This window comes from Xylona heveae (assembly GCF_001619985.1).
Source record: "Xylona heveae TC161 unplaced genomic scaffold L228scaffold_14, whole genome shotgun sequence".
Taxonomy (NCBI): Eukaryota; Fungi; Ascomycota; class Xylonomycetes; order Xylonales; family Xylonaceae; genus Xylona; species Xylona heveae.
The window spans coordinates 178,619-199,343 of NW_017264206.1; the positions used below are offsets into that span (position 1 = coordinate 178,619).

At 47.0% G+C, this 20,725-nt stretch overlaps 5 protein-coding genes across 5 annotated transcripts; 1 reads left to right on the top strand and 4 right to left on the bottom strand.

Moving 5' to 3' along the window:
* Positions 1–476: 476 nt before the first annotated feature.
* L228DRAFT_234351 (hypothetical protein) lies at positions 477–7,392 on the bottom strand. The gene is made up of 3 exons (XM_018330664.1): positions 7,145–7,392; positions 1,503–7,091; positions 477–1,443 (listed from the first exon to the last, which is right to left on the bottom strand). Exons 2-3 carry the CDS (start codon positions 6,965–6,967, stop codon positions 792–794), a joined length of 6,117 nt encoding a protein of 2,038 aa, XP_018184703.1. The 5' UTR covers positions 6,968–7,091; positions 7,145–7,392; the 3' UTR covers positions 477–791.
* Positions 7,393–8,146: 754 nt separating this feature from the next.
* Positions 8,147–9,450, top strand: L228DRAFT_215144 (kinase domain protein; the record flags this gene model as incomplete). The annotated part of the gene is made up of 2 exons (XM_018330063.1): positions 8,147–8,597; positions 8,657–9,450. 2 exons carry the CDS (start codon positions 8,147–8,149, stop codon positions 9,448–9,450), a joined length of 1,245 nt encoding a protein of 414 aa, XP_018184704.1.
* Positions 9,451–9,574: 124 nt separating this feature from the next.
* On the bottom strand, positions 9,575–14,839 carry L228DRAFT_251244 (ARM repeat-containing protein). Its single transcript, XM_018333515.1, has one exon. The coding sequence runs from the start codon at positions 14,670–14,672 to the stop codon at positions 9,897–9,899; it is 4,776 nt and encodes a 1,591-aa protein (XP_018184705.1). The 5' UTR covers positions 14,673–14,839; the 3' UTR covers positions 9,575–9,896.
* A 1,138-nt stretch (positions 14,840–15,977) lies between these two features.
* On the bottom strand, positions 15,978–17,751 carry L228DRAFT_271410 (hypothetical protein; the record flags this gene model as incomplete). The annotated part of the gene is made up of 3 exons (XM_018335530.1): positions 15,978–16,169; positions 16,244–17,682; positions 17,742–17,751. 3 exons carry the CDS (start codon positions 17,749–17,751, stop codon positions 15,978–15,980), a joined length of 1,641 nt encoding a protein of 546 aa, XP_018184706.1.
* A 442-nt stretch (positions 17,752–18,193) lies between these two features.
* L228DRAFT_224858 (permease of the major facilitator superfamily) lies at positions 18,194–20,346 on the bottom strand. Its single transcript, XM_018330358.1, has 3 exons — positions 19,806–20,346; positions 19,646–19,748; positions 18,194–19,586 (listed from the first exon to the last, which is right to left on the bottom strand). The coding sequence occupies exons 1-3, from the start codon at positions 20,037–20,039 to the stop codon at positions 18,325–18,327; spliced, it is 1,599 nt and encodes a 532-aa protein (XP_018184707.1). The 5' UTR covers positions 20,040–20,346; the 3' UTR covers positions 18,194–18,324.
* Positions 20,347–20,725: the final 379 nt, after the last annotated feature.

Sequence of the window (20,725 nt, forward strand, 5' to 3'; positions counted from 1 at the left end):
TTTCTCTCTCTCTCTCCTCTTTTATTTTCCTTTGTTTTCCTTTGTTTTCCTTTGTTTTTCTTTTTTTCTTTTTTTCTTTTTTTCCCTCGGTTTTTTTTAATTCTGTGAATGACTCTAGATCATAAAACTCCAAAGGTAGACCTCGGAGTTCCATCTTACCAGTGCACATCTAGATGATGACTGGAGACAGAGCCTTATGTATGATGCTGTGTGAAAGTAGTCATGATTCCAGCATGGCATTTGCTGTTTTATGGGTTTGCTGGGGGATCAGACAGAATCTTCCCGGGGCGTTGGAGGGAGAGGAGTCGGAGGGGTCGATATGGATACCAGACACAGACACAGACACAAATACAATTCAGACGAAATTTGCACCACGAGAGACCACACGAGAGGAGAAAGGAAAAGATGGAAGTCATGATTAAATTATCGAAATAATCTAGCTCTGTCTGATAATCGACAAGCAGAAGTTGCGAAGTGTTCCGAAAACATGATAACATGGGTGACCATGAATGAGAGTCATAATGTCATGAGATTGAGAAATGCGCTGAGAAAAGGCGCTGAGAAAAGGCGCTGAGAAAAGGCACGCTGCTTTGATATCTACGATCATGGAAAGTAACAGAGATGGATGGACCATGTCCATTAGGATATGAGAGAAGAGCGAGAAAATGAGATGGATCGGAAAAAAAGAAGAAAAATTGTCGTAAGCCGTGCTAGAATTGCTCACAGACGAGGGAGGAAACATTGACTTCAAAGAGAAAAAGAAAATAACCAGAGGGGAGACAACCGCTAGACTAAGGACCGGTTGAACGAGAAGGAGAACTCGCGCGGTCAGGAGAGCGAGACGAATTGTCTCCACCTTCTCCATTGCCTTCGAGCATGCGCGTATTTGCGCCGAGAATGGGATACAAGATGTTATTCCCACTGGGATTGCCATTGGTATTATTATTGCCGTTGGTAGTCGTAGGAGTGGAAGCAGCATCAGGACCAGAACCAACACCCGCTCCAGATGAGCTACCTGTGCCCGGTGACTGAAATGAGGGCGGCGTATTCAGCGCAGACGATGGCTGTGAAGAAGGAAAAGGGATATGAGCCGGCGGGGCCGTACTAGGCGGAGGAGCAAACGCAGAAGGTGCGGCAAAAGGCTGAGAAGAAGGAAATGCGGGAGGGAAAAAACCGCCAAATCGTTCCTTGACACGATCGAGAAATGGCAGAGCAGAGTACAATCCACTTCTCAAATCGGGAGTGGGTTGAGGAGGAGCGCGTGCAGCTAATTCAGCCCTTTGACGCGCCAGCAACATCCGCTGGTACCCTTCGGGATCAGTCCGTCTTAGTTGCTCGTCTTTGGTGATTTGATCAACTTCCTTTTCTTCTTCTGCCGTGAGCTGCTCGGCATCTTCTCGATGGAAGGTTTCGTCGAGCTCAATGGAGCGAATAGCTCGCTGCCTATGACGAGATGTCAGTCGCTGGGGGGATTTACATTGCGACCAGACAAAGCAACTTACAACATTGGATCTTCGGAAGCTAATATCTTATCGAGCACCTTGGGATCCTTTCCCTTGAATTCGGAGAGATCCTTCTTCTCGACTTCAAAAGGTTCAAAGAGATAATCCCGGGCCTTCTTGACGGCTTGTCGCATCGGATTTTTCCGATCCACAACTCTCGATGCAAGCTGAAGCTTGAAGACAGCCTTGTTGTGCACAACGTCCTCATATGTTCCGCCCATAATGAGTCGGTAGACAAATACTGGTTTAGTTTGGCCCATCCGATAAGCGCGGCCAACTGCTTGCTCCTCATGCTGTGGATTGAATGAGAAGTCCACGAGAATGACCCGATTAGCCCCAAAGAGGTTCAAACCTATCCCTCCTGCCAAAGTTGAGATGAGATAAATGTCATATGAGCCTTGATTCGAGTTGAAGGTTTTAGTTGCAGCCTGCCGTGCAGCCATTGTTGTGCTGCCGTCCAAGCGGCAGTATTTTCTTCCCTCGCTGCTCAACATCAGCTCGAGATAATTCAAAGTCGGAATATTCTGCGAAAAAACAAGGACTTTATCCGACGCTGCCTTTGACAAATCAATTATCTTGTTGATGAGACACATCTTGTAAGAATGTATGGTCTCGGCGAGTGGAGGGTCTGCGTTGGCCAGGAGTTGCATTTCTCTATCAATGCAGGTGACAGGAATCCCTTGTTCCACGACAGTTGTGTCCTGCTCTAAATCTTCATCAACAATATCATCATCCTTGTCAGTAATCTCATCAATCCTATTGTTCGACTTTTTGCTTCCTGTCTTTGATATGAGCTTATCGCGAAAAGATTTTGGATGATTGCACAATACGGACAATGTCCGCAGCCATCCCCAAACACGAGTATCGGCAATTCTGTCGCTCTCATTTGATAGCAGCGATTGAACAAACAGCTTGTAAGCTTCAGTCTGAAGGTCGGTCAAGGAAATCTTCATGAGAAATTCTGTTTTTGGTGGTAAATCGCCTTCAAGGACATTTAGACCAGCGCGGTGCATTTTGGGTGCTAAGCTCCTCTCCAGTGCGCGGAGCCGTTTCAGGCTCAATCTCTGCTCTGGACGAGTACTGTCAGAATAAAGTCCATCTCTGATTGGCTCCACATAATTTGCCCGAAACTCCACTTCATTTCCAAGGTATCCTGGCGCAATCCAGTCAATCATTGCAAAATATTCCTCCAGGCTGTTTGCAAGTGGAGAGCCTGTCAGTGCAATACGACTTTTCGATTTGAACCCAGTAGCGGCTTTGGAGATGGCCGCCTTGGGATTTTTCAGCCGATGGGCTTCATCTGCAACGATAATGTTCGGCCCTTCTAGCAAATGCTCCATGACTGTGCGATGCTGGTCTTCGCTCAGTGGCCTTTCCAAACCTTTTCTTGCTTTGTTATGAACAAAGATCCGAAACATTTCGTAACTCATCAAAAGCACGCCCTTATTGCGGTACCATTTCGAAATCTCCTTGATCCGAAGAGATGGTGATAGTTGCGTGTCAACTTTGTGGGGCGCGCCAAACATATCACGCAAAGATCTCGGTGTCCACATGAGTATTTCATCCCACCAGTTTTCAATCAAACTTGGCGGACAAAGGATCAAAATCCGTGGATTCTTCAAGCTCTCGGGGATTTGGCGATAGATCCTGGGGTCCGAACTATGGGACGCCTCTGTGATGGAGAGAAGAAGCGTGATCACTTGCATCGTCTTGCCCAGTCCCATCGTATGGGCAAGAAGACAACCTTGAAGAGAGTTTTCATCCGTGACAATTTCTCGCCACATGAATTGGATGCCTTCAATCTGATGTTTCTTGATGTAGCTGCCGACATGCTTATTGATGTAAACAAACGCTTGGCTGGCAAGCTTTCCAGGGTTTACGGGGATTCGATCCGGGTTGTCAAGATACTTCACACCCAGCTCCTTGAGCTTCTTCTGCATCTGCATTTCTCGTCGTTTTTGTAGTTTAACACGATGCTGGTCCCTTTCACGAGCATCAATTGCTTGAGCGCTCTCCTTGACCTCTTTTTTCCTTTTCGTTCGCAAAACCTCCGGGGTATCCATAGAAGCATCGACCGCTTTACTCTTTGAAGCATCTGCGATTTTGTTATGTGGGGTATGTGGAATCTCCAATGGCGCAGACGAGCGACTTGCGCGCTGAGAGCTGGGTTTTCGGGGGAAATGACCCGAATCGTCGTACATCTCCAAAACTCTTCGAAGAAATCGTCGAAAAGTAAAGAATAACTTGACGTTTGCCCGTCCAAGCCGGATGACGCTCACTTTAATGCCGGTCTTTTCCGGCCTCAGTTTTGTTGCGGTCAAATAACACAAATAAATGCAGGCAAGTGTTTGATACGGCTTGGTGGTTTCCGCATCAAACCCACGCATTCTCTCAGAATCCTTCGCAAGCGAATCCAAGGCATCCCATACCATATCTCGGAGCCCTTCTTCGGATTTTTCGAAGAGAAGCGATCGTAACCAACGCCGCATTGACGGAGAGAGGCGGTAGATGAGTTTGATAATTAGTCGTTTCCGATCTTGATTCTCCTCCAGGGTCTCGTATTTAATCCTGTTGATAGCCTCAAAATCTTCATATTCGTGGGTCACTTGACTTTTGTTGGATGCTGTGTCAATAAGGTCGGTTACCGATACCGAGTCCTCCAACTTTGGCATCCGAAATTCTTTGGCTATTGACGGTGACAAAGACCGTGGTGCTTGGACTTCTGGTTCGGTATCCGAGAAAGTCAGATCGATGATATTACTAACTGCCTTGCTTGATGGCCTGTGCTCTTTGAGAGAAGGAGAAGATGTGACTGGTCCAGATTTGCGTTTTGGCCGAAGCATAGAGTTTCCGATCAGTGGTTTAGGGTCAGCGGTTGGAGCCTTGGGTGAAGCTGCCGGTGTTTTGGAAAGAGAGCCCTGAGGCTGAGGGTCTTTGACGGAGATTGAAGAGACTTCATGCTCCACCAAAAGGTCATTCGACGATTTCTGAAGTGGATTTGCTGATTCTGAAGGAGCAGCGATCGCCTCAGAGATATCAGATTGAGCGTCCAATACACCATCCGGCTCAGGGTTTTCCACATCTCCATCGTCTTCTTCGTCATTAACCACAAAGTCAGCCATGCTGTCATCATCATCATCATCATCTTCATCGTCGCTCAAGTCGCTTCCACTTTCAAGTAAAACCCCATTTTCGGTAGCGTTATGTGGCGCTCCAGACTGACGTTTTTTGATCGCTTTGCGTTCAGGTCGATCGGGCTGAGACTTTTCAGTCCACAAACCAATCTTCCATGCAAGCTCTTCCCGGTTGAAAATTGTTTGTTCCATGATGCGGCACTGTTCTCGGAGTTGGAGGCTGCTAGTCCATTTCTCTTTAGCAATTTCGGCTTTCATCTTTGGTAAAGGACCGCCATTGATCCTCTGAATATGGCCTATTGCTTCGTCGATGAGAGTTTCACGAGTCCCTTCCCCTTCACGTCTGGCGCGTCTCCACAAGCTCCACGCCTTTCGCTCAAATTTTGGCGCCATTCGCTCCTTCCATTTCAGAACTAATTGTTCGACACTATTGTCAATGATTTTCCAAACCATTTCATCTGATAGAAGCCTCCTTTGTCGATGTTCCTTTGGGCGATCTCCTTTTTCCTCTTGAATTTCCCGCCACAGGTCAGAGTCATATTCACCTTCGGAGCCCGAATTCCCATATACCGGCTCTACACGGTCATTTTCCACAGACATCCATTTGGTGAGAAAATCCCAGTCCTGACCTGTCTCGTCTTGCAACTTGAACGTCTCATTTTCCATGCCTTGAGACTGGATTCTTTTTGCAATTGCAGAAATATTTTGCGCCCTTTGAATGCGGGACAAATGCTTTTCGCGCTGAGTGATGGAATAGCCTGGACGAGGACGAGAATGCGCAGCCACGAGTTCGTCCCCGATTCCCTTGGCCTCAGGCCAAGAAGCTAAGTCTTCCCGTAACGCATCCACTCGGCCTTCTGATTCCTCGAATAAGGTGAAAGAGTCGGTTACTGATTTTGGAACAAGCCTGGTTGGGTAAGGTTTCACAACAGTAATGTGTTGATCACCTGAGCGGAGAATTTGTCCTTCAGACTTGCAGAAATAGTGACGGATGAGGCTGTGTATGTAGAGTTGACGCCCTGTAGGAGTTGGAACTGGAGAGTCAAAACCCCATTCATCGTCATCCGAGCCCTCAGGTCCCTCAGGGGAAACGACCTGACCAACTCGTGAATCCCCATAAAAGATATCATTTACCGGAAAAGCTTTACGGCCGAGGTAACCTTGACGTCGTGTAACCACTTTCCTAAACGAAGATGAAGGGAGGTTAGTTATTTCTGAGATCCGAGTCTGCTTGGCACCATCGATATTGCCTGCAGCGTTGCCTGCAATGGTTCGACCAACAGACTCCTCGATTTCAGACGGACTCTGATCATCGGCGATTGTATTCCCATCCCCCACCGATGATTCTCTATCCTCAAATGTAGCAATAAGCATAGGAGCTACCCGCTTTTTTGGCTTTTCTAACCCAGAAGCCTGCATCTCATCTTCAGCAAACCTCTCCTCCGACTTCTCTTCATTATCAACATCGTGGAGAGATACATGCCGCGAAGGCAGTGGGAAGTCATCCACGTCAACGAATTCTTTGTCGGTAGCAGAGAGAGGTTCTTCATGCATTTGTACAACGCTTACAGACTTTGATCTGTCAGCGGTAAAGTCGCCTTCATTCGTAATAGCTTGGTCCTCATCAAAGGTGGGAAGAGAAGATCCCTCCGCTTCCTGCAATGGAACATCCAATGTTTGCTCCGTCGAACGGTCATTGGCATTTTCATCAGCTGTTTTGCGACGCTTTGTTTCTCTTTCATCATCGGTCGTCAACACCTCGTCTTGATGCGAACCGGCAGAAGCAGGAAATGACTGAAGTGGCACACCGTCCGGCAAATTCTTCGACCCATTTACGAGATTGCTAGAGGATGGTGAGCCTTGAGAGGAAGGTTGAAGAAGACCAGGCTGTGTTCGGAGCAACAATGGCCTCTTCCGCGCTGAAAAAAGCTGCGAAGGGGTAAGTGGATGTATGCCTGGTATGGCGAGAGGAGCAGCAGCGGCTGGAGATGGTGTAGCGAACGCTGAAGACGGTTCAACAAAGCTGTTCTCTTCCTCCCATTGTAGACGCTCGAGATATTTTTTAGACTGCACTCGCAGAGTCCTAACAGCAAATCTTATCACCGCGCGTTGACCGAGTGAATGAACTCCGAGTGAGTCTCGCAGCTGCTCCTCGCTCAACTCTGTCAAGAATACCCATCCAGCGACATCATTCTCGCGAATCTTCTCGATTAGAGCAGTTTTATCGAGTGGGGTGCTCGGTCCGGCAGTCGAAGGATCAAACTCGCGGATATAATTGATGACTTGAGAGACGTCCCAGTCAAAGGGATCATCATCAACGACCTGCTCCATTCTGAATGAATTTGAAGGCTGGCGTAGTGTGAATTGAAGTAATCCATTCGAGAGACAGTGTTGACAGCGTGGGATGTTTATGTACACGTCTGGTGTCGGCCGTCCGACGCGTTGAGAGTGAATGCTAAGACACGTCAATTTACTAGGTAGCTACCTGTCCCGCTTCCAACGGCGTACCTCAAGTGAGCCCGATATAATTCACTGTTCTATCATCAATCAGTTGCAAGCGTCATGTGAGCAAGCATCGTCAGGGCTATGTCGCAGAAGCTTGAATTCTGCCCATCTATTTTAGGGCACAGCTGTGCCGCAGGAGCAGGGATTGAGGAGTATTTGACTTGTACAGCCACCTCGTATGCGACAGTGAGAGGATTCGTGATGAAATAATAATCTGAAGTGAGAAGCTGCTTGAAAAGGTAGACAGTGAGATTGAAACAGGCGTTTCCAGGGAAAATGGGTCAAGTTTGCTTGAAGAATCCGAGCGGTAATATTGTCTCACCGCGACCGTTGAAGTTGCTCCCTCACCGCTTTTGCGATTCTGCCATGCGATTGTCGCCCCAGGGGGCTTTTTCTGGTTAGACCCAGCGGGATACTAGTTTTGAACTAGTTCGATGACCTTCTATAAGCTTATCCGTTTGATAACACGATATCAGATCTGATTATGGTAACCCTAATCTTTGAACACTATTATTCCAGTCATTGAACTTGAATTTCACGTCATAGGTAAGATTTAATTGAATCGAGATGGTCTGTATCTATACTACTTTTTTTTCTGACATTTGCTTCAGCAGCATCACAAAAAAACCTGCCTTATAATCCTCTCGTATCGCCTAGCAGATGCAGAAGCATTACAATTTACAACCTAAAAGAAATGAGAAGCAATTCAAGAAAAGTTTCGTACAATATCACATTTTGAAATATAAAAGTCATTGAAGCAAGGAGCCTCTGAGATAACCGTATTATACCAACAAATACTTCATCATGAGGACCTCTTACTTTCGTCTCCGGGCAAGCTTTCTACTCACACGCTCCCTTCGCTCTTCAAACACCACGTTGCATCATTCCAAGAGCACACAACTACTATACCCACCGTATCGAAACCAATTTTCTTCTCTCACTTGCCACTTATGCCAATCCACTCCCTCCTCAGCTTCTGCCCTGAGAGGCATTGGCATCGAGTATATGCATCTAGAAAATGTAGAGGAACTCGAACGCTACCGCCCTGGAGGTTACCACCCTATATCAATCGGAGACTGCTTGCATAACCGCTATCAAATCATGAACAAGTTGGGTTTTGGCGCTTACTCAACTATCTGGCTCGCTAGAGATGAGAAAGCACAGCGGTATGTCGCTATCAAAGTAAAAATCGCTGCGGAGGACTCTCAAGAGGAGAATATTCTTCATCTTTTAGGTGCTACAGACCCGACGGCAGGCAGACTCGCTGCGATTCCACAAATTCTGGACAAATTTAACCTTGTCGGACCTAACGGAACGCATCAATGTTTAGTGACAACGCCTGGGGGGCAAAACCTCTCATCTTTCGGTTTATTCCAACCGCGTGTCGCGAGGGCTATTTCTGCCCAGCTAGTCCAAGCTGTGGCTTATTTGCATTCCAGATCTGTTGTGCACGGCGGTATGTCACAGTTTTTCACTCCGAAAATGTTTGAATTCGTTTGTGTTAATTTCTAATAGATCTTCACTCGGGCAATATAATGCTACACTTACACAAATCACTCGACCACCTTTCACCTGAGCAGTTCCGCAAAAAGTACGGCAAAGCCTACCTCGAGCCCGTTCGCCGTCATGACGGCAAGCCGCTGGGCAAAGGCGTTCCCTTATACGGTGTGCTACCCATGTGGCTCGGGAAGAAGAGCGAGTATATCTCCCTACCCGAAGCTCGAATCTTCCTCACCGACTTTGGGGAGGTCTTTTTGCCCTCTGTGACTCCACGATATTACTCCCACACGCCCCTTCACTTGAGACCTCCAGAAACTTTCTTCTCGCCTCAAACACCACTCTCCTTTGCTGCTGATATCTGGACGCTTGCTTGTACAATCTGGACAATTACTGGACAGCGTACGCTTTTCGAGGACTATTTTATGTCTACTGATTCGATGATTGGAGAGTATGTTGATGTTCTTGGCCAATTGCCATCTGGATGGTGGCATGGGTGGGACGCGCGAGCAAGATGGTTCAATGATGAGGGTGAAAGAGATCCCGAATCCCCCAACCATATAGTGAATACCTTTTCAGAGCGGTTCGAGTACTCGATTCAAGAGCCAAGAAGGGAAAAACGTATGAAAGAATTCGAAGAGGCAGAAGAGACTGAGTTTCTCTCCATGTTGCAAGCTATGATGGCTTTCAGGCCCGAAGACAGACCATCTGCCAAAGAGGTCATGCAGTTTGAGTGGATGAGAGAATGGGCTCTCCCCGAACTTGACAAGATGGATTATTTCATTAGTAATGACAATTGGACTAGTAGATAACACGTAACCAATTTATTTCATTTAAACAACATACATCATAGACCTATTGACGAATGAAGAAATTCGGAAGAGCTATCCATTTGTGTATAATGTCGATAACAATCTTACCAAAAAAATAAAAGAAACCCGAAAAGTAAAAGCAAAAATAATCCAGAATGTGAAACGTACTCCACAAAGTGAAACCTTACGTCCATCAATAACAGTAACAATTAGTTCCCGCGTAGCAAATTAAAAAGCCTTCGGGTCGAGCACTGCACCGCTCACTTGCAACCAAAGCTGCCAAACTTTAACCCTCCTGTATATCTCGTCACATAGCCCAGATGGATGATGCTTTTACCAAGATCCGTCCCTAGATGTCTGCCAGCAGTTCTATGCTTCACCCATAAGCACTCCGAGAAAAGTCCATCTAATCCCAAACCCACGTAATGCCAATCTTCTTCTCCAGCCTAGCCTGCACCTTCGTCCTCCGAGAAGCGAGGACTTCCCATCTTTGATGCTTCTGCCTTGAATGCCTGAAGAACGCGATGGCAATCCGGCCCCAAGACGACCTCGCTTTGCCTCTCTGGTGTATCGACATGGAGAATCCCATCGTCTATGTAACAACTCAGTTGCTCACTAAAGCTTCGCTTAATCCATTTATGATAAATAGACTGTAAAACTTTGCTGTCCAGGTCTTGGAAAATAGAAGGGAAGTAATCTGATTTCATCAGTGTCTCCTCTATTTCATAAGTTATCTCTAAATCAGCGAGTTTAGGTAGCATAGGGCGAAGAATCTTCTCTGGCAAGGCAGGCCGCTCACTTAAACATTTGAAAGCAGCCAACCTTGCCCCTGGGTCATGGTCGTCCAATCGTGCAACCATATCCAGAAGAATAGTTTCTGGCAGTGCATGTTGCTTCCCTAATGTATTAAAAGCTGACAGCCTCACTTCTGGTACATCATCGTCTAGTCGGGTAGCTATGGCATGGAGAATTGTTGCTGGTAGTGTAGGTTGCTTTCTTAATGCATGAAGAGCCAAACCCCTTACTCTTGGCTTACAGTCTTCCAGTCGGGCCACTATGATGTGGAGAATGGTTTCTGGCAGTATAGGTTGCTCCCCTAATGCATTAAAAGCTGACAACCTCACTTCTGGTACATCATCGTCTAGTCGGGTAGCTATGGCATGGAGAATTGTTGCTGGCAGTGTAGGTTGCTTTCTTAATGCATGAAGAGCCGACTCCCTCACTCTTGGTTCATCATCCCCCAGCCGGGTCACTATAGCCGGGAAAATATTTTCTGGCAGTGAGTGTCCGTTGCTCAGAGCATTGATAGCAGCACGTCTTATCAAATAATTACTATTATTCAATTGACTTGCTATGGTCAGAAAAACAGGCTCTGATCTTCTTCTTTGCACAGCCAAAACATTAAGGGTAGTAATCCTTATTCCTGGATTATCATCATTTAGCCATGCCGCTATGGCCTGGAGAATAATCTCTGGGATGTAAACATTTGTCTGTAAACGTTCAAGAAGACTCTTTCTTGCATGTAGACCAGCATTATCAAGTTGGAAAGCAACGGCCCGAGAAATCTTTTCTGGCAGAACAGATTGATCAATCAAAGCAAGAAGAGCACTGCTGCTTATATGTTTATTGTCATCATTGAGTAATGCTGCCAGTGCTTTCAGAAGAGGCTCTGGGAACGAACGTCCTAATGGCAAAGTAGAAAAGACTCTAGCCTTCACGCCTGAATCATGGTTCTGCAGTTGAGTAGCTTGTGCTACTGTGTACTGGAATGCAATCTTGGATGTCCTTGAATGGTGAAATAGAATATTATGTGCATGTCTAACTGAATGACAATCAGCAAATTCAAGTAGTGACACAAGTCTCCCGAGAACATTCTCTGGCAAGCTAGATTGATTGCACAGAATTGTAGAAACATCAGGCATCGTGTGTGAAGTAAGAGGTTGGGACAACATGGCATTGAGAATACTCTCTGGCAAAGCTGCCTGCTTTCTTAATGCCCTGGCAGCCCGCCCTCTAAGCTCTTTTGACTCATCATCTTTGAGTACAAACCATAATGCCAAGAGGGTGCTTTCAGGCAAAGCTTCCTGAAACCTCAAGCTGGACGCGGCCGTCAATTTCAGCTCCAAAGAAACATCATTCTGGAGATAAGAAGCTATTTGGTTTGAAAAGGTTGGTGAAAATTGTGATGTCGATTTAAACCCTTCCATAACTCTTTGCTGTATGTCTTCGGATTCTGTGTTTAAGATGTGGTGTATAATACGCCCAGGGAATTCCGTATCACGGCAAAACGGAGTCCGTCCGGTCCAATTAAGCTCAAAAAGCAACCATCGCTTTAAATGGTGCTCCATTTCTGCTCGGCGCTGCTCCAAGTTGGGATACTTATCAGATGACGCCAGCTCGTAAAAGCAATTTACAAGACGCCGCTGATGTACAGGCCCTAAAAGGTCCCGCGGCTCGTCTTCAAGCACGTCCAAGAATTGGAGAAGCTGTTCTTCGTCTTGAGCTTGAAGCAGTCCAGCTACAAAGGACCAAAAGAGGTCATAGCGTCCATTGTACTTTTCTCGCTGGAGGAACTTGCATGTTGAGTCTTGAACGATGCTTGATTTCCTTGCAGAGCTCAATTTAAGATAGGAAAGTGGTTGATTGGACTGCCAACAGCGGACAAAATACTGCGCTGCAAAGTATTCTTGAAACGTCAAATGAATGAAGTGGTAGCTCCGGTCGTGTCCCTTGGATGCAGAGTCGGAGGAGCGCAAAAATGAGAGTTTGTCCAGGATATGGTCAGACATGTTGAAAAGTTCGAGGTGTTCGTATACTTTGTTGCGCTCGTATTTATTGAATTCAATGATGTCGTTATAGAGGCCAGTAAATGACAGCTTCTGGAGCAAGTCAATCTCTCCCTGCACGTGTCTTTTAACCTGCGACTGAGTCTCTAGGAGCTGGACTTGAGCTTCGCTTAGCAGCTCTCCATAATTCCTCTTTCCCAATTGAAGGATATCTTTTTTCCATAGTCTGAGTTCAATTGCCCGGTAGAGGGTTGTCATGGTGTTAGGTACGTCTTCGGGAGGGACTTTTCCATCCCAGCTGTAGCAAAGTGCATCGAGCTGAATCGGAATTTGAACGAGTCCTTCAATAAGCTCGTGGCCTTTGATAAATTCCTGAATCTGTTGTAGTGCAACTCTATCGTTCACCACCGTCTCAAGGTAAGTTTGCATTTGAGCTGGACGGAACCCGACAGCTTCTAATTCGATATCAAAGGGTTGAAAGCCGGGTAGTTTTGCGTATGGTCGAGAGGTAACAATGACATTCTTTTGGTTGAAAAGGCCTTTAAAAAGCTCAGCTAGATCATTTCCAGACTGGGTTGGCTCCGCCGCGATTTCATCCAGCCCATCAAGTAGGAGTAGAGTCCTTTCATTCATCCCACCGCATATGGCGTCCCATAGAGCTGAAACCAGACTGTCGCGTTCGCCATGCATGAAGAAAAATTCCTCGGCGAGGAAATCTTTCGGATGATTCTTGCCCTTTAATCTTCGCAGCGGTATCCAAATTAAACGGTCGTATAGATCGTTCCACATTTGACCGCAAAGGAAGTCGTGAACGATTTTCTTGCACAGTGAGGTTTTTCCGACCCCAGCACGTCCTCGAATCAATATGCGTCTGGGCTTGACCAAGCCGCCATCCTGTATCTTCCGATCGCTGAACAAATCTGGCAAATGTACTTCTTTTCCAGTCTCAGCCGTATTGACCTTCAGGCGATTGAATAGTGAAAAGCGGGAAATTTGTGATTCCGGATTTCTCGTCTCGTTTGCAGCCTTTCCTGCTGGTACCTCCAGTATACTAAGGTTGATATAACAATGCTGGATCGGAAGATAGTCGCCAGATAGGCGTTTAATCTTGAGATTGTCTCCCTCTCGGTAGTATTCTCTGATCCTATTGTCGGCATAGAACGATTTGGCATCGTTACACTGAGACCATACGGTCTCTAACAAGTAGGCGGGATGGTCCTCCAACTTGGGATTTTCTTCTAAAAACGCCGTAAGCTTTGGCTCGTAAGCCTTATTCTTACTGTTTTTCCAGATTCTAAATTTGTGTTCTTCAGTGTGGAGATAACATTTGTTCCAGCATGGCTGATCCAGAGTATTAGCAATTAGACCAATCCATTGCCGCAACTGTTGCTCCTCATTTTGGGGTTGCGTCAGGGTACAAGTGAGCAAGTCAATCACTCGGTCTTTGACTAGTTTATCGCCACTTAACCAAGCCTGCTCAAGCTGAGAGTATAAGCCGCACAAAAATTGCTCGTTCTCATAGTAAGGGCTTTCTTTCAGGAACGATTGCAGCATTTGGAATGCCTGTGCTTTGAGTAGCATATCTGTGTATCGAAGAGCCACATACCAGCCTTTCTTTTTGGAAAGGCTCTTCATACCTTCCAAGAAATTCGAGACCTTGGCCTCCTGAGCTGCCTCACGCAGATCGTTCAAGAGAGACAATAGTTTCAGCAGGTCGGAACTAGCATCGAGAATTTTTGTTGGATCTTTGGTTGTGACAGCGGCAGTGATTTTCGTTGCCGCTTTTATAGCTGTAAAGCTATAGCGCCACAGTGCTGCATAAGGGCCTTCGTCGTCGGACACGCCGAGTAAGGCCTGGCGGGCATATCTTGCGGCTTGTGCAAGGCGAGGCTCCTTATGTTCTTCCAATTTGCAAAGTATCCGAAGTAAGGGTTCATGTAATGGTTCTCGGCCAAGGCCCGAAATCTTGATATCAACCATGGCATCCAGCACATTTGAGAGAAGGCAGACCAATTGATATTGAGTTTCCATTTCAGCCTGATCTATAGCATTTTTGAGTCGCTTTGCGAGGCTTCCAAGTACGGAGCCAAGCTTGGCAGTTTCTGCCGAAAGGGCGCCTGAACAGCGACGAAGGACAAATGTAAAACCCGCCAGAATTCCTCGATCAAGGATATCACCATCCGTGGTGCCCTTAATGATCACATTCCCAAAGGTCGATATGAGTCTCTCATATTGTTGATCGGTGCTAATTGTCGATAACAGAGTCGCTTCAGGTATGTAGGACGGTTTGGGATTATCTCTAAACTCTTCAATCATTTTGCCCGCCAATGATCGCAAGGTTTTCCCCTCTTTTTGGTCAATGTCTGGGTCCTTTAAACGGCGAATGAGACCACCGGTACTGGTAGGCCTTGGCGGATATATTCGAATACTCGCCATTCTTGGAAGGCGCTCTCTGTTCTCTCTCGATCGTGAAGTTCAGACGTTGACTTCTAGAAATAAACGGAATAGACTCAGTTAATATCAAGAGAACGACGTAGGTCTTGACTTCATATGGCATGTCCCGTGGAGACCAAGCCTCGCACCTGTTCAGCTCAGCCTTGTCTTCAGCGCTTAGGCTCACAGCCCAGTCACCTATCACAATACAGATAAACGCGTTTCGATACGTATGAAACAGCCGACAAGAACCTTGTACCTCGAGCATGCGCTCTACGGAATTTGGAGCTTTTGTTTACGGTTACTTCTGCCATTTTGCTTGATTGGGTCCGATTGGTAGAGGAATATAAGCCTATCAGATCTCTTGATCCTTGTCTATACCAAAGTTTGCACGAAGGTACAGGCATTCGACATTCGAACGAGCGTTTGTCAGTGTCACGTGATAAAGCCCTTCCTGACTCACCATAACTTTACTATATAAAACTTACATTTTATAATTCATTGACAAGACCGAGTAAATGCAAAAAGTGCAGAAAGGTGAAACTCATCGACCAAGTAAAAAAACACGTTGAAGATATCACGGCCATTCGAACACTATTACCAGAAAGGGACGCCAGAATTTGTGACGAGAAGAGAAATAAAAATGAATAATTGAGAAAGGTATCTTAATACGATGAGAGCAGAAGCAAGATTAAAACAGGTAATGTTAAAAGAAAAAGTGGCTGCATTGAATCAATCTTGTTGAGCAAGGTTGTTCAGAAAGGTATCTTTGAGAAAGTGCCAGGACGAAGGAAAGAGAAACGAGACATGAGATAACCTTCGCTGAAAGAAGGATCAGGTGTACTTGATAGGATGAGAAAGATGACCAGAAGAAGTAATCAGAAAACGAGACTAACAAAGGAAAATGTTGCAAAGAAAAGAAGGACAGAAGCGTCGGATTAATATACAAATGCATGACCAGACGCACCTAAAAACAGGAACCGGCACTATAGAAGCCCCATAAAAAGCTCAACGTCAAAGGCTTATTAATACAGTAGCTCAAAGGCAATGTAAAGCAATACAATACAACTATACATGACCCAGCAAGCCATCAAAGAATCGAAAAGGTAAGGGAAAACCGAAGAGGTGTACAGAGTTGGACCAAAAGGGTAAGAGGGTAAGAGAATTTTGAACAACGTAAAGAAAGAAAAATTGGACCAGCTATTTTACCAGAAAAGACGGGCTGTCAATAGGGGTAATTAAACAAAAAGCCTCCCATACAACGTGAGAAAGTTGAAACGATTATTAATACACGACGGGAAGGGAAATTTAAGCCGCAGACTCGGAGATTGACGCCGTACGGCCGTTGGTATACGAATACTGCGACGGAGCAGCGGCGTATTGTTGGCGAGCGCTGGGATTGGAGACACCTGGTGCGGACGAATGACGAGTTGTGGGTCGTGATGGCGCGGTTTCTGATGCAGCAAGCCCGATGTGGGGATCGGGAATTTGAATGTCCAGCTATTGTGAAACTTGGTCAGTTACTGAATTCGGCCAAGCAGACTCATGGAAAATGACAAAGACAAAAGACATACAGTCAGATAGCCTGTTCTTCTTAGGGAAATAATCCGAACTCCCTCTTTGGCACCGACGTCTCGATTCCATGCCTCAATCCACCTTTCGAGCGCTGCTAATCTGCGCTTGATTCTGGCAAATCCAAAGTCCTCCCACAGCCAAAAAGTCAAGAGACTAATGATACCGTCGAGGGTATTCCAGAAACTAAACGGGTTGAACGCGTCGATCAAGTCGTCGTTCAATTTGCGAATGATCATCCGGAATTCGCCCTCAGGTATTAAGGGGTCAAGAATTTCGGGATATAAATTGGAATATGTTGGCGCCAAGTCACCTTCTATCATCCAGTCACGTTTTATCCGAATGATCCGCGTGCTGGAATATAATGGTGAGGTGAGGGGCACGTGTGCATTCATATGGGGGAAACAGGGATGTGACGGGCCCCATGCGTATTCGTCCCCGCCAGCGCCGGCTGCTGAGCCAACGTGGCTGGCTGAATCGCCATAGCTGGTATCCGGCCGTATTATGTGTCCATCTCCATGGTCTGAGCCAGGTCCACGGCCGGCTCCGTGATGATTCCGCACAGAAGGTGCCCGTAACGATGATTGTGAGCGGCTCGTAGCTATTGACGGCGGGATTGGCGCCCGGCCGTATGGATGAAGCTTATTTCGAGGGCTCGGGAGTCCATGTTCTAGATCTCTGTCGGTGTTGTTTGTATTTGTGCTGCCGCCAATAGGGAACGGGTAATGGTTGACCTGAGCTGGAGGGTTTTCATTTCCAGATTCTGTTCCGGTTTGCGGCGCAATACTCCCACTTGCGCCAACGCTGGGACCAGTATCTAAAGCGCCGCTCATGTCGAATTCGTTGTTGAAGTGTATGGCTCCGCTTCTGGGATACTTTTGTTCTAATTCCTCCAAATGTTCGTGGAGCTCTTCTGGCACGAATGGTGATTTTGACCGCGATCTCCTGTCCCGCTGACTGTCGCTTTCTCTATCCCGCGGTAACCCAATGCTCGTTCTTCCACTGGGAACTTCCACCGCCAGCGAAGTCGCGCTCTGTCTGCTGCGGCGCTTCTCAGGAAGTGTCAGAAGAGGTATGGAATCTTTGATGTCAGTCCCGGGGGGTGCGTGTCGCTCTGGCTCTTCACTGCCGTCGCCTGCTAGCTGCGGATGCTGGATAAGTTTATTGGGAAGATTCGGTTCGCGCGGTGTATAGTTGATTGGGTTCCAAAGCCGCGAAGAGGGCGGCCTCTGGTCAACGGTTGGTGGTTGTGCAGCGAAGAAGCCCCCGCCGAACCCGACCCCGAAGCGTCGCGCTCCGAGGCTCAAGCTCCAGCGGCTCCACGACGGCCGACGATGTTGCGCGAGGGACGGTCTCGAATGTGTTGGGGCAGGTCGCGACACACTTGGCTCAATAGAACGAGATGTAGGTATCCGGTGCGAGCCTCGTTCTGCGTCCGGGCCTTTGCCTTGTATTTTGTTTTCCCGATGCCGATCCAGATTCGCCTTTTTGTTTTCTCACAGACTAGCATATAGCGCGATAAAATTGTAAAAGAATGCGCTTGAAGCTGTGCGCCCTGTTGTGCTCAGGAGAAAAATAAGGATCGTCTGGGTTTAAAAGTCAAGGCGCCGAGCCAAAAAAGAAATAAAAGGGAGTGTAGACAGTACGTCACAACAGTCTAGAGTGAGACCTGCATTGATGGAGAATATCTTGTCGCTTTTGGTCGAGAAAATGAAGGATTGTTTGTGAAAAAAGTTCCCCTGAAGTGAGACGCCAAGGAAAGTGGCTCACTTCCAGTTGGTGATGTTATTACCCGTTACGGTGGTGCGCGACTTGATGGCGCTTACCGGCTAGTTGCCGCTCTTAGCGACAAGGGTCTGTCCATGCCGTAGATTTTACCATAACTCAAGTTAAGAGTGCGAGGGACCGAAGAGAATGTAAGAGAAATTGAATAATCAATTGAATTCAAAATTCATGCCTCAAGGTTTCAGACTTAGATTTTTCCCAATTTTATTGACAAAGGTATCAAACGCAAAGAAAATTCCCGTATCCATATAATATCCCAAAACCCATAAAATAACAACCCAAGCAATCTCGAGGACCTCTACAAAGGATAGATGAAATATTTATTCTGCAGATCCGTCAAGTCCAGCAGAGCAATGTCAACCTTCTTCTTGACAAGATTGCCTGACTCGTCCAGCTCCTCGACATATCCTTCACCATGATGACCCTGGGCCTCCTGTTCGGCGATCCACTTGCGGCGCTCGACATTACGACGAGCGAGGATGAATCGAATGATGAGAAGAATCACAGGGCATCCAACCCAGCTGATAACGATCTGGACAATCCAGGCGGAATAATAACGAGGTCCGTCCTTTTGACGCCAGATCTGGGGCGAGATGATGTTGGCAATGCCGTAACCGACCATGAATAAGACATTGCGTGTGAGCTTCTTGGTGTAGCCGGAGGCGCTAGACGTCGTCCAGCCCAGGGCGATGATGTAAGTTATACCAAAGGTGCCTCCTGCAAGCAAGATGCCCGCCAGAATGCCGACACGATTAGACCAGGGCAAGGTGACAACGACGATGGCGCCCACAATTGCGGGAATGCACCACCACACGCCGAAATAAGCGTTGTTGTTCGGGAAACGCCGAATCAGAAAAGCCGCAATGATACAGCATACGACGGAGAAGCCTGAACCTGCGACACCAACGAGCGTCGAACCAAGGTTTGAAACACCAATGCCGAGGAAAAGCAGATTTTGCTGGTAGGCGAGGTTATTGGCGATCATGAGGGCAAACGACTGCAGGCCAAAGAGCCAAGTCAAAGGGTCTCGGATGGCCTCGATGAATTGGGACTTTTTGAATTGCTTTTGTTCGATAGCGCCGCGGTTGGACTCATGGACGCGGCGGGTTGCGTGGACGCGCTCTTCTAGGGTCAAGAAGCGAGCCTGCGCAGGGTTGTTGGGATACCAGATGAAGCAGGCAATAGCAAGGAAGAGGGTGATTCCGCCGGTAATGATCATGAAGAATTTCCATGGCAGGATGTGACTCTTGCTGTAAAGGAGACCATAGGCGACAAAGCCGGCCGGGATGTTGCAACCCATGCAGGTAATCCAGAAAAGAGGCTGCACAATGGCTTGCTCTTCCTTGATGAAAAACATTCCCATGGTAATCTCCATCGCAGGCACGAGAATGGATTCAGTTGCACCGAGGAAGAACCGCAAGGCGATGAGACCCCCGTAATTGGTGGCCGTGCAGTGGAGAAAAATGAGGATGGACCAGGTAAAAACGGTACCGGCAACGAATTTGCCAAAGGGCAGACGTTGCATGAGGTAGTGGCCAGGCCATTGCGCGACAAGGTATGCTATGTCTTGTTAGAACAAAAGGGTCTTTAATATGGAATCAATTCATATAGCGGCGTACCGGTGTAGAAGATGGTGTTGAGGTTATCGTACTGCTGGTCGGTAATATGAACCTCTTGAAAAAGACCCAGCAAAGAGGAATAAGCCAAGGTAGCTTTGTCAATCTAGTTCAACGTTAATAAATGTCTAGATTAATCTTCGGTTGGGTGATAAATACTCACGAAAAGCATGAGGTTGATAACAAGCACGAAGCCCATAATCCATCGGTACAATTTCCATCTTAGTTTCCGGTCCGCCTCGGGCGTAAGGGGACCAAAGCTGTCTCCATATTCTTGCACCAATCGGAGTGTCTCGTCTGCGTACTTCTCCTCGACGACTACACCCTCTGCGATTGATTCATTTGACTTGCTCAGCTCGGCATCAACCGTCTGGTTGATCTTCTTTTCTTCAGCCATGGAAAAATAAAAAATACAAATCACAATGTGACTGCTCGATTCGGCCTGTGTACGCGCATGACAAGTAGACCACAAAGTGGCCTTGGGCTCTTATTTGTAGAAGGCATTACTGCGAGAGTATACCGAAAAAAGCACGAGCAACACATCGCAACTGTGGATGAAGATGATGCGATGCAGCTAAGCAATGGTTGCGCATGTGAGATTGGCTATCATGGTTATCGAGGCCCACCCGTTATCATAGGGCGTTGGGTTGGACCGAAGCCAAAATTTCTGCATCTTGGGATCAACAGGGCCAAAACCAGAGAAGCTTAGCCGGGGGCGGGTAAGAGTGGTATGACTCTGACGGTTCCCGTTTCGTTCAACCATCAAGAGCGGTTCGGTTTCATATCACTCGCCATAATCAGCGCGGGCATGGCGTATCAGATAAGCATTGTTCAAAAATTTTCCGCTCAAATTATCCAATCTCGAAATGGCATCATTCAAATTGGCTTCTTCAAAAGAAAAAATCCATTAGCCTCAGATGTATCATTGCACGACTTGCAGAAATAAGCCCGACGAACCGTATCCCAGGCCCCCTTGTCGCAAGCAACAATGCGTAGTAGTTCGCCGACCGACCCAGGCAACTCATTGGTTGCAAGGTGATATGGAGCGAGGAGCATTAGCTGACTGCGAAGCACGCAGTAGGC

Coding starts and splice junctions, on each gene's coding strand:
- L228DRAFT_234351 (XM_018330664.1), bottom strand. CDS start 6,967: ATGGAGCAGGTCGTTGATGATGATCCCTTTGACTGGGACGTCTCTCAA. Junction 1,444..1,502: donor GCTTCCGAAGATCCAATGTT/GTAAGTTGCTTT, acceptor ATCTCGTCATAG/GCAGCGAGCTATTCGCTCCA.
- L228DRAFT_251244 (XM_018333515.1), bottom strand. CDS start 14,672: ATGGCGAGTATTCGAATATATCCGCCAAGGCCTACCAGTACCGGTGGT.
- L228DRAFT_224858 (XM_018330358.1), bottom strand. CDS start 20,039: ATGGCTGAAGAAAAGAAGATCAACCAGACGGTTGATGCCGAGCTGAGC. Junction 19,749..19,805: donor TTATCAACCTCATGCTTTTC/GTGAGTATTTAT, acceptor ACGTTGAACTAG/ATTGACAAAGCTACCTTGGC. Junction 19,587..19,645: donor CAACACCATCTTCTACACCG/GTACGCCGCTAT, acceptor AACAAGACATAG/CATACCTTGTCGCGCAATGG.